Source organism: Lathyrus oleraceus, chromosome 1, assembly GCF_024323335.1.
Source record: "Lathyrus oleraceus cultivar Zhongwan6 chromosome 1, CAAS_Psat_ZW6_1.0, whole genome shotgun sequence".
Lineage (NCBI taxonomy): Eukaryota > Viridiplantae > Streptophyta > Magnoliopsida > Fabales > Fabaceae > Lathyrus > Lathyrus oleraceus.
The window spans coordinates 210,426,641-210,440,465 of NC_066579.1; the positions used below are offsets into that span (position 1 = coordinate 210,426,641).

At 38.2% G+C, this 13,825-nt stretch overlaps 1 protein-coding gene across 1 annotated transcript; it reads right to left on the minus strand.

Moving 5' to 3' along the window:
- Positions 1-12,259: 12,259 nt before the first annotated feature.
- LOC127100423 (transmembrane 9 superfamily member 8-like) lies at positions 12,260-12,945 on the minus strand (the record flags this gene model as incomplete). Its single annotated transcript, XM_051037580.1, has 1 exon — positions 12,260-12,945. A coding segment is annotated over one exon (567 nt), but the record flags the coding sequence as incomplete, so codon positions are not given.
- Positions 12,946-13,825: the final 880 nt, after the last annotated feature.

Consider the following 13,825-nt stretch of genomic DNA (forward strand, 5'->3'; position numbering starts at 1 on the left):
TCTCAACTAACAACTAATTGAACATTTAAGTAATTATGGGATATTACATTCTCCCCCACTTAAATTGAAATTCTCCCCCGAATTTCCTCCACTCAACAATTAAACAATTCTTGCATCAACGTCTTAGACCAACACTTGACTTATTTTTGATTTCAAACCTCAGACATATTCATTCTTCCAACTTATTTTCCTTGGCAGACTTATTTCTTGTGTGAACTCTCAATACTTCATGGTCTTAACCATATTCTCATTCCAATATTGGATTAACGTTTAACTCTACTCCCACTTAATTCATTTGATATACCACTCTAAATCATTTGGTCACTTTCCTTCTAGAAACCACGACTACACTTTGTACTGAGTCACACAAAACATATGCACGACACTTGATTTTGATTTGGATAATCAACACTCTTCAGATCTTCACAAGATAATTTACTGATTCCTTGACTCCACGCCATGCTGACGACTCTTCTCTTATAAATTATCCAGTAATTGTGACAACTTTCTAATCCATCTAGTGATATCTTTATCAACTTCACTTGGTCTGATGCTATATGCTGTAAGCGTCTACTCCTACTATTTCACTTCTCTCGTACTACTCCAATAAGATAACAACTTTAGCATGAGGTTTCCTTACCTTCATTCTTACGAGTAACTATCTCTCTGATCCCCATAGACTTGATTGAGCTCTTTCACCCATCACCTTCCACTGTGCTACTCTGATTTCAATAGTGGAACACCTAGGATTCCTAGGGACTATTGGTTAGCTAACAGTCTACATAGTAGATCACGCTTATCCTCCAAAGTGCCCACCATCCAAAACAATTCTAGGACCTTAACGACATCCATTGGTAGAATAACTCTCTTGCTGACACACATAATTTTAGAATAGGATCAATACCCTCGAATAGATAGATATGCAAGAATTACATGACTACCACCACAAAAGTGTTACAACCTTCAGATTCTTTATGAGCTCGAAGTAGCTAATCCAACTTAGTTTGATAATATATGGTTCTGGTTAATATATTCCATATTAAATCCTCTTATAGGGTTCTGATTCATTCAAGGTTTCTACTGACACAACATCTCAGCCATTAAAAAAATAACACCATAAAGGAACTTCAAGTCATTAACGAGACACCACTTCTAAGAAACCTTAAGCAATCTAAAATGTAACTACGAGTTTCCATACTACTCACAGAGTCACACAACACTTCACACCTTTAGAAATAACATTGCACTTCCTATCTAGAACCCTTCATCTCAACGTCTTGATCCATCTTCAATAATCTTAGCTCATGCTCTTACTAATATACAACCTAAGTTACAAGGTTAACTTTAGGAATATTTGATTCTCTTTCCTCCTCGGAAGTATAACTCATGAATCCTTCCAATAGGGTATAGTGTTGTTGCATACAGTAAGTACTACTCTCCTGGGGTCTACGTATGACGCCATGAATCTGAGAAATCATACAATGTCCCAACATGATTAACCAGTTCCACCTTACTAACACATATGTAAAATACTAAACTGATCTTTGCAAGATCACCACTAGTAAGTATCTTCCAACGTTACTCCTTATGGTTCTCATTAGTCACAATAGTGACACACCCAAGACTTACTCACACTGAGTATGGTTCACTAGGTTGTTTTCCCAACGTCAAACTCTTTTTACATATATACAGATGGTCAACTATCCAATACACCCAAGAAATTCCTGTTTTAGAACTATCAATCTGGCTTGCACTAACTTGCAACTCTCTTCTAAACCTCTCACATCCACAATAATATACTAAATGAGATTCGGGGTACACTTAGTTCCAACAAGGTGTGAACTTCATACTCTGTGATCAACCATCAAAACACTATTCAGGAAGATAAATAACAACCGGACTTCCAATAAGCCACACTTACTCTTGCAATTCAAAAAATGCACTTAAGATGAACCTTAACATTACCATATCCTTATGACTGGAATTCTCCTCCAAACCAATACATGTTACACACTTCATCATACCGGGGTTACTCGTCTAGATGACTTACTATAGGCAATCCTCGTTGTCTCCTCATGAGTTCATACGAGATAGTTTGTTTCACTTTTTACACTTAGTCCTCGTACTCATGTTTGGCTTGTCTTTCGTTGTTTACCACATACTCAACTTCCCAAAACACAAGACTCACTGCTCAAAATAAAGAGTGTGACACTTCACTTCCATCTCAAAATAAAGAATCAATTACGTACTCTTGTGACCATAATACTACTATCACATACTTCTCTTAATACCAAGGTTTAACTTTCTCCACTACACTCCATCCTCTAGAAATTTTTGTGTGCGAGCAATCATCAACTACGCGCCCCCATCTTATCCTAAAAAAATCCTTATGACTTCATAGTCTCTTTATTTGAAGTGCATTCCATTACGATAGTTGTAATGCAAGGTTTACACTGCTCATAAATTATATGTCTGCTTCTTTTCTAAAGTAAGCCCCTAAACTCCAATCATATAACCCTTCTACTAGAATTTCCTTGAATCCAAATTACTTGCCCTATCTCTCAACACAAACTTCCTTCAACCCATACCACTAGAACATTCGTCGCTATATAATGTGTGTTCTCTCTTCAACACAATCTCTTCTAACTGATCCTTAGGTAACTCAACATTCCATAATGGTCTTTTACTAACACTGTACTTCTAACGAACCATCCTGAACTCGGTTTCCCTTCTCAGACTTAACATACTTGATTTATCTTCTACCTTTCATTAGTTGTTTACATGTATCATATGGAATAGGAAGTCGTGTCCTCGAGTCTCCTCTTACACTTTGCCACTGTCTTAAATTCTTACAAAGATGTTGAACGTCCTTCTCTCTCAAGCCCTAAACTACTTGGAAGATACCATTCTGTACATACTCTCTAAAGTACTCCCATTCTTCCAATATACCCTACTGACCTTAGAAGTCAAAACACTGATATACTACCTCACTTCCAAACCTTATAGCATATGAGCAATAAAACCATCCTCCTTCCTTCATTGTATGGTATTAATTACAACACTTATTCCATACCAATGAGTTAATCTTGTTCTACTAGTAGATTCACTTATTCCTCAAAATTCTGACAACTCATCCGATAGACTTCCTCAACTTCTCAACTTCGTTAACACTGCAGGATTACTTGAACGATACACTACCCTTAAATTCCATATTACCAAATCACAACTCCTACTGAAACTTCAACTGAGCCATTTGGTTCTCCTTACTTTCTAACTATGGGCTTGCGCCAACCCTAAAAGCACAAGTTCTACCAACACTTCGGAGTCCTCGTGGTCGCTCAACCATGATCCTTCCTACCACACAAATAGAACTAGGTTGATCAATCCCATAGCTCCACAACAGAAGATCACGATAACTGCATCCCTTGAAACATCAGTAAACAGCCTCTCTTGAATTCAACCTACAAGGAATACTTGAAAAATAACAACAATAATGGGATGAGATGATAATCTTAGTGAGTTCCCCTATCCTATGGGTCCACTCGGCTCTACAGGGTTGCTACCTGATTTCTAACTCAAGTATTCACCTTTCGTTACTTGTGCATCACTCACACAATGTAACTAGTACTTGAGCAACTAAGGGATATTCGCAATGTATAGAAACATGTCACTTTAGTTCACATAACTCAATAAATCACTATTCGGATTCACGCAACATCGATCCCCAACCGGCCCTACGTCTAGGCCAAGGCTTGGTTCACGCATGCCCGTATGATTCGACTTTCACGGTGGATATCAGGTTCCCCTATGGAACTCGAACCCACTTTTAAGGACCATCACTCGTATGAGACTCGAACCCACTTTGAGTATCTTTCACCGTATGAGACTCTAACCCACTTAGGTGTCCATATTTCCCCCATGTCTGCCATGGTTGGGACTCAAACCCAATTGAGGCACGAATCATTGGTGCCACATCCCCATTTTATGCTTTACATAAGTCTCTCAAATGGTATGTGCACAATCATAAATAATTCTGAATACGTGATTAGTTCTCAATAACAAATAGGACTTTTGGAACAAAGGTTCCTCACCAAAAATATCAACTCAATTCTCATGTCATCATATCAATTCTCATGGCATCATAACATGATCCATTCTCATTACATGAATCACACATGTTCCATACAAAGCAGGTTAATGTATCATTCTTGTGATTACTTGTCAGTTGTACACACCACAGTACGATTACATCCAAGCATCACTATCTAACTTATTTCATAACTTAAGTTATCTTTCTAAGTCATTTACCTAGTATTCACCTAGGTTTACCCCACTCATAAGTTTTAATCTTATACTTACACAATCAACATACAACAATTTCACAACATAGTTCATGAATACACATAATAATTTCATTACCAAAACATAGACAATAAATATAGTACAAACATGTTTTTCTTATCATCAATTGATGAAGCAATGGACTACCTTTCCAATGTGTTCGACCTCACGTTTATCGCAGTTACCATTCCCGTTTTATGGTGGATACATGTAAATAATTTATAAGCACACATAATAGTATAATACCAACAATCAAGTTATAATTCACTTATAAGCATGATTCTATCTTACCAAGCAATATAGCGTTGGACTAGCTTTCCAACGCATCCGACCGAGCCTCATTCTGAGTTACGAAACTCATTTTAGAGTGAAAACAGGAGAACCAATCGATTGTTGTTATGTCCCAATCGATTAGATCAACATTTTGCCAAAAATTTTCACTAAAATGGAAGGGACCAATCGATTGGTCCATGGTGTCAATCGATTGACACCTGAAACATTTCCAAAAATCACATTTCTAAATACTCTTTCTTCCATATTTAACATCCCTAAACCATCCTCACTTATACCCATTCATGTCTTCATATTTTATAGCATGGATTCATGAATTTTGTGTCACTATCCAACAAGAATTAACATCAACCAAACACAACATCATGGTTCCAACACAACAACACACCATGGTACCAATCTCAATATGAATCAACACCAAGAATCATGAAACACTACCTATCATCATATTCAATCAACATAGCTCACACAAATCATTTTGCAACAATAATCAAACACAAATATCATCATCATCAACCTATAGGTGGAGCAAGAATACACAAACCCTAAGTTTTCTCCAAGGCTAAACTACCTAGGTGTAACACCCCAAAATTTGCCCTCCTCATTCATGCATTTAATTTTAGGTCATTTAGCATTTCATATTGCATTTCATCATGTCAGTCAGGATCAGATCCAAGAAGCTTGAACATCATCCGAGACACTTTGTGGGTCCTATCCAGGTGATCAGTCAACACAAGGGAAAGACTTGAGTTACTTCCAACAGGTTCAAATGGGGTCTATTCATCATTCAAAACGCTAATCTTGAAGGAGCAAAAATTTGTTCCTGAGCTGTCATGCTCGCTAGGCGAGCAGCATGGTTCGCTAGGCGAACTGAACTGTCATGCTCGTTAGGCGAGCAATTCCTTCGCTAGGCGAAGCCCACGCGTTTTAAAAAAAAAAAGAAAAAAAAAAGAACGAAAAAATGAAAAATAAAATAAAATAAATAAATAAATAAATAAATAAATATAATATAACAGAAAAATCTTGGACTTGGACCTCTCTCTTTTGAGCCCACAAAGTCACAAAAATCAGGTTATAAATTCTAGACTTCCATTTCCCAAAAAAACCCTGGGAAAAAGATAGTGAGAGAAGAGCTAACAGAGTTAAGAGCAACCTCCAGAGACTGAAGGGAACTCATCTGCAAAGAACCAATTCCCTCTCATATAAACCCTAAGAGTGTTTTGCAAACCCAATGGTGCCATTCGATTTCAATCGATCCTCCCCAATCAGGTATGCCCTATTTCCACTACTTTATACTTTCAACCTGAAATTTTTGACACCCTTTTAATGCATTTGTTTGATAAGAGGTTTAGGCCTCCTACCCTTGGTTGCTTTTTATGAGCTTTTTGTGAATTTTAATGGCATAATTCATGTGGTTACACTTTTGATTTGGGGCAACTCTTGATTGCACCCCATCTTGTCACTCTAACCTGTTTGTTGAGTTTTTTGTGAGGGCTCTGATCGGAAAAATATAGCAAGTGTACTATTTTTATCGATGTAGTAATAAGGAGTTTTATTTCCAAGTATCGATCTCAGGGATTGCGTAGGAAATACTTATTTAACTTTGGTTCTATCAGAACAAAAATATAATGGTTTGGTTGTTTTAGGAATTTCAGCAATAAACACAAAAGACAGTAAAAATGTAATTGATTAAGTTAAAACATGCTAGGGTGAGTGGTTAATTTAACCAGTTATGAATTCAGTCAAGATTTCCTTAATACATATGAAACATTCAATTACCTAACCTCAAAATGTTCTTCCTTAAGTCCTTAAGGAAGAAACTATTAAACCACCAATTCTTGCTCAAATGTCCATTCAATCAATCATAGGTTTTAATCATAAACAATATCAAGGTTTACGGTGATTTATAAAAGTTCTTAGTCCTAGGTGATGCAATTATAAACCCAATTGTGTGAAAACCCTAACAATCACAGTCCTGTTATTGATAGTCATAGATCAATTTGTATTCGTCCGATACAAAAGCATAATAACATCACACAATTGAATTGAAATAAGTAACAGAGTAATAAAGAAATCAATAGTGAGAATTCATAACATCAGATCAAATCAGGACCACCCCCATAGCATTGGGGGGTTTAGCCTCTCATAGTATTAAACGAAATCATAGTATGAAAATTAGACATTACAAAGAACTAGGAGATTTTGATCTTCAATGGTCGGAACCCTTGAATCTCGTCGTCTTCGAATCCTCCGTAGTAGTTATCTTCTCAATGCCGTGTTTTCTTTCGTACGTCCAAAAATGTTTTCTCTATCTCTCTAAAGTCTTCTAATAGCCTCCAATGGATTTTTTCCAGCAAAAAGTCCAAACTACCCTTAATGAACAAGGCAGATCCACACAACAAAAAGTGAAATTTCTCAGCCGCGCTCATCAACACGGGCAGTGTGTACACACACGGGTGCCCGTGTTGATTCACACGGGCAGTGTGTATACACACGGGTGCCCGTGTTGCTCTTCAAAAGTTGTGATTTTTAAAGCAAGCTACAGAGGCATCAACACGGGCCGTGTTCCTACACACGGGTGCCTGTGTTAATGCACTGTTTTAAAAAACACGGTCGTGTGTCACCACACGGGTGCCCGTGTTGATCTCTGTTTTTCTTCTCCCATTTTTCTTTGCCTGACCAACAACACGGGCAGTGTTGTAGCACACGGGTGCCCGTGTTGACCTGCTGTCTCTTCATATTTTTGCCTTTCTGAGTATTCATAACTTCATTATTAATGCTTTCAGACCTGTGCAATGGCCTGTAACAATAACACTACCAAATGAAGCGTAAAAGAGATCTTTTTGACATAAACTTGTCATCAAATGCAATGCGATACCAAACCAACAAAACATGATAAATGACTCTGAAGCAACTATAAACAAACATAAATCTTACCAAAGTGATGAAAAGATGTCGGATTAACAGTGGGAATTCAATGGAAATGGTGACCGATCACAACCCCAAACTTGTCTCATTGCTTGTCCTCAAGTGATGTATTGAGTCCAAACAAAGGTCACCCACGAATTCATTTTCCACAATGCAACCTAGTCTTTCACAATTTGTGTTATTCCTTTCCAATCGAGTTTCAGGTCTCTCCGACTCAGGCAGTTTGCCACATTTCCACATCAGAAGCCTCGTCACCTGCAAGCTTTTCACACACTCACAACATCTCTCATGGTTAGGGGTGTACACTCACAGCACAGTATGCAATACCAAACTCTTAAATTTGAATACATTCTAATGTCACGACAACAGCAGATTCCACACACTTTACGAGGTCTTTTAGGTTGTAACGGGGCTTGGGTACGGTGGGATAAACAAAAAATGGATAACAAAGGGTTTTGAACTCGGCATTCATGTTGTGTGATTTTTCTTTCTCTTTTTCTCGTGCATCACGTATACTCTGGGGGTTAATTTCACTCTTTTGACTCTTTTTTCCTACTCAAATTTTTTTTGCGAGGATTTTATAGGTGTTAGAGTCTTAAGTTTCGGCAAGTGCATTTTTTTCTTTTTTTCCTCTTTTTTTTTCTTGTTGGACATACACAATTTTTTTCTTTTTGTATGATCTCTTATTATGCACTTGCCCTATCTTTCAAGATTACCACCCCAAACTTAGTTTTATGCACATCTTGCAACTCACAACAATCATACCAAGTAATGGAAGAAATGAATGATTAGTGGTTAACATGGGGTTTATGATGAATAAAATGGCTAAGGCTCAACGGGGTTTACGAAGGGAAACATACAGATAGGGAAAGCAAGAAAGGCCCTGGCTAACAAACAACTTGCCTCAGTGTGTGTTATCATGCTGTGAAGTGTCAAAAGGACATACGCAAAATCAGAGTGGTAGAGTCATACCTGGCTGAACTCTCATGCTGATATTTAGTGTCTAGCTTTTTGTAATCTCACCATGTTGGTTAGCTTTACAAGCTCTGAAGCCTCCTCGTGTTATGTGGTTTCTTTTCTGACTCGGTTCTACCATACCGCTCTCTTGGTCCAGTGTCACCAAATTGTGTCCGACTTTACTTTCTCATGGTTGCATCAACTTCTGGGGTGCCTTATCAGAATAAGTATGAGGGGTGTCTTTCATCCACTACCATTGATCCCGGATTCGTCCAACCATTTCTCATCACTCTGTCCACACAAGTAAACCACAAAAAAAACAAAATAATACGACGACAACAAAAACAAAAGCTCAAGAACAAAACAAATTGAAAGTGAATTAAACATGAAAGGAAAAACCCCCCCACACTTGAACTAAACATTGACCTCAATGTTTAAATTCAAACACAAAGGGGACTCACAGCGACTACTATTAATTTATTGCACTTGTGTGGTTTCCTTCCATTTTGAGGTGTTTGTGACTTTGCCCTTCTAATTCTCCTCATCCTCTACAACAAAATTTTAGCACACAAAAAAGAAGAAGCAAAATGACATAAATTAGCAATCAAACGCGTGGGTTGCCTCCCACGAAACGCTTCGTTTAACGTCGCATGGCTCGACGGTTCATTTCCCTTATCATGGGGGGTATTTTAGGTTCAAAACCTTGTTGCACCTCTTGTCTATAACTCGGACGTTGTCTCTTTTCTCAGTGTGGACTCCTTTGTGCCACGATTCCTTTTTAACCTTCCTTTTGGTGTTAGGAATCTTTCCGTTTAGGGTGGCTACTGGCAGTGGTGAGACTTTAATAGTATTCAATGTCCTGATTAAGCCCACTTGATACTGCGATTCTGTATCTTCCTCCATCTCCTGGTCTTCAATAGCATTCAATGTTATTTCCTTGTAGTGAACTTTCAAGGTTAACGTGCACTCATCCATGTCGAGCTTGCATCGACTCGTCTTCATGAAAGGTCGACCCAGAATGATGGGTGCCTCATTGTCTTCAGGTATGTCTAGGATTACAAAATCGACTGGAAAAGTCAAGTCCGATATTGTTACCAGCACATCTTCAGCTATACCATATGCATCTTTCTTGAGTGATCCGCAAACTTCAGATTGGTCTTTATATCACTGATATTTTTAATACCCAGCCTGTGATAGATCGATAATGGCATCAGATTCACACTAGCTCCAGAATCTATTAGTACCTTTTTGAAGGTTCTTTATTTGATGGTGCATGCTACTGTGACGGTTCTTGGATCCTTTTGTTTGTTAGGAATGTTCTGCTCTAGGGAGTTTGCATTATATTGTTCCTTACCGGATACCTGTTCTTCAGTGGTTGGTTTCTTTTCAGCCATTACCTCTTCCACGAATTTCTTGTACATGGGCATTCTTTCAAGTGCTTCAAACAAAGCCATACGCCCCTCAATCCTTTTAAACATTGTCATGAATTTCTCCAAGTCTGACTCACTAGGTTCCTTCTTTGTTATTCTCTGAGGATAGGGAAACTTAATCACCGGTTTAGTTCCTTTGGTAGTTTCTTCTTTAGTCGGCTCGCTCGGTGATATCATTTTTTTCTTTTTAGCAACCTTTTTCTCTGTCGTCGTGACAGTATTAACATTCTCTTGACCTCTCGGATTTTGAATTGTTTCACTTGGTAGGGAACCTGGTGTTCGAGAACTTGCCAGTTGCTGTGCTATCTGTCCCAGCTGAACTTCGAGATTCCTTAGGGAGGCGGTGGTATTTTTCTGATTGTTTCTAGTCTCTTCTTCAAATTGCATATTTTGAGCTGCCATCTTTTCAATTGCAATCTCCCAATCTGCCTTCTTTGGGACTTGTTGTTGCTGTTACTGATATTGGTTTTGATATTGGCCTTGTACCTGCTGTTGCACATTCCCCTTCTGATCTTTCCAAGCAAAGTTGGGATGATTCTTCCACCCCGAATTGTAGGTGTTGGAGTAGGGATTGTTTTGCTTTAAAAACATGATATCTTCTATCTGCTGTGGTGTTGCAAAGCAATGAACAGTATTGTGTGGTCCATTACAAATGCCGCACACATCGTTTGGTGCCTATTGTACTTTAGCCACTTTCTGAGCACCTATGTTTAGTGCTTTCAACCTTTTCTCTACCTCTGCAGCAACTGCTTCTTCAATTTTCACCTGTTTGTTTGCTTCAAGCTTCAAATCAATAATTGAGGATTTGCTTGACACTCTATCATACAGCTCCAGATGCTCATTTGAGGCAATTGCTTCAATTATCTTCTTCATACCCGTGGCTATTGCAAAGTTAGCTGAGCCACCAGCTGCTGAATCAAGGATTTGTCTTGTTTGAATTCGGAGACCATTAACAAACATTTGCATCTGCTCGGTTTCATCCATGTTGTGAGTAGGACAAGCCACTAGGATTCTCTTGAATCTCTTATAGGCATCTCCTAGTGACTCACCCTCCTTCTGCTTGAAGTTTAGGATTTCGTATCTTTTTCTCAGTGACACTGATGCAGGAAAATATTCATGCAAGAATGTTGTTTCCATCTCCTCCCATGTAGTGATACTGCCAGTAGGTAAGGAATAGAACCACTCTTCGGCTTCATCTGCTAAAGTGAATGGGAACATACTAAGCCTTATTGCTTCTTCGTTATGTCCAGGCATTTTCAGCGTTGTGCTTATAGTTAAAAACCTTTGGAGATGCTTGTTGGCATCTTCATTCACTCTTCAATAAAATGAACACCTTTCGAGTTGATTAATTATGCTGGGATGCAGCTGAAATTGGTCTACATTTACCGGTTGGTTTACAATTGTCATACGACCACCCGGAGTGTTGGTTCCACCATAGTCACCGAGAAGTCTCTCTGGTGGTGGTGGTGGGTTTGCAGCCATGATTTCGGGAACTGTTTCCGCGTCTGAATCTGAATTCTCTGAGTGCACTGAAACAACTTCCTCCTCTGCTTTCTCTGCTAATTCCAGTTTTTCTCGCTTAGCTTGTCTCAGTCTAGCGCGAAGAGTTCTTTCTGGATCTACGTCAAAAGAAAAATCCGCTGAGGACTTACCTCGCATAAACAAGTTAGACAAAGATTAGAATTGAATAACACGACCGTCACAGATAAAATTTTGGTTGACGAGCAACAAAATTTCGATAGAATAGAAATTAAAATATGTATTTTGGCAATCCCTGGCAACGGCGCCAAAAACTTGATCGGAAAAATATAGCAAGTGTACTATTTTTACTGATGTAGTAATAAGGAGTTTTATTTCCAAGTATCGATCTCAGGGATTGCGTAGTGTCATACCCCGATTTGGATCCTGAATTGTTTCTATTTTTTTTTCATTTTATTTGGCACTTGGCCTAAAGTTCATTTGCATACATTCATTCCCAAATCCATATTTTGTGATAAACTTTGGTTATTATCTAGCTTTTGGTCATGGTGCTTTGTGATTATAAAATAGATTTTAGTTATTTGACTTTTTTAATTTTCAATTTTAATTTAATTTCAAAGTAAATCTAATTCCAAAGTAAATCTAATTCCAAATTTCAAGTTAATCTTAATTGTGTTTTACTAATGATTCAAACTCTAAGCGATTTTAATTTCCAAATGAATGTTAGAGTTGACATCAAAGTAATTTTAACAAATTATAGATTGATTCAATTTTAATTGGTTTTGTGGTTTTTTTTTTGAAACAAAAGCATGGAAGTCATCTTAATTCAAAATTGTATATAATAGGTTACACGTGATCATGACAGGACTTGAATTTTGAAATCCTTACATAAACTTGCTTCATCCTCTAAAATAACTATAGGAGATTTAACACAAACCATTGACTGCTATAACTAGTCAATTTTGACTGAAGAGTAGATGAGCCTTGTGAACCAAAAGCATGCATAGAATCCAATAGTACCGGTTACCACAAAAAATGCATAAGAAGCTATAAGCATGTATCCAAAGTAAAATATTGCAGACACCAACTTTGTGATTTCAAGCTTGGTGAAGAAGTAGAATGTTGCATAAAGAAAGAGGTATAGCGCAGATGAGCCAGAAGTAAGGTATGAACGCCACCACCACAAGTAATCCTCACTGCACAACTGGAAGTAGCAGAGCATAATGGTTATTTCAGCACAAGTGACAACAAGGATGATGAAGACCAAAAAGAGGAACCCAAAGATGTAGTAGAACTGATTCAACCAGATTGAGGTAAGGATAAAGAAAAGTTCAATGAAAACAGCTCCAAATGGAAGTATTCCTCCAATCAAAGCGGAGAAGGCTAGGTTCATGTACCAGGCCTGCTCAGGGATCTGCCTTGGGATTTTGTTTGTCTTCACAGGATTCTCAATTGCTGGTTTTCTGAAACCAATATAGTTATCCACGAAAACAAGTGGAACAGAGACCCAAACCAATATTCAGAGCAAAAATATTCAGAAATTGAAGAATCCCATGGGAGTGATGCTTTGATGTGGGCACCTGTTAAACCACCAAACAAGGGATCGGATACTGTCACAAACTGAAGACAAATTGACTCAACCAAACAATACAACAGTCAGTCTATAGAAAGTGAAAGCCATTTCTTACCTTCGCGTGTACATAATCATTTTGAATAACAAATGTATGTGAACCAGACATTTGACGAGTGGAAACGTGTGGTGAAGAAGCCGAGTACCTACACTCTTACTCCTGGTCAACTGTAAGCTGTTTCAGAAATTATTTGGGATTTAAGCTTCTGAGTAAGAGGCCAGTTCCAATGAATCGGCTACTGCAGGGTGATGTTGGATGTGGGAAAACTATTGTTGCTTTTTTTGCATGCATGGAGGTTATTGGTTCTGGCTATCAGGTTGCTTTCATGGTTCCAACTGAGTTTCTTATAATCCAGCATTATGAACACTTGCTTACCTTGCTTGAAAACTTGGGAGAGGCCGAGTTCAAGCCGACTGTTGCTTTACTCACTGGTTCAATCCCACTAAAACAATCGCGGGTGATTCGTAAGGGTATCCAGACTGGAGAAATTTCAATGGCCATTGAAACCCACAGTTTGATAGCAGAAAATGTGGAATCCTCATCCTTACGTATTGCTGTGATGGATGAGCAGCATCACTTTGGTGTGATTCAAAGAGGAAGATTTAACAGAAGAATTCCTGTTCAAACATACACCATTGAAGGAAATGACAAAGGATTCGAGGAGGCCTACAAGATGATGATGGATGAGTTGAAAGATGGTGGGAAAGTTTATCTTGTCTACCCAATTATCGAGCTTTCGGAGTAGCTACCTCAGCTTCGTGCTGCTTC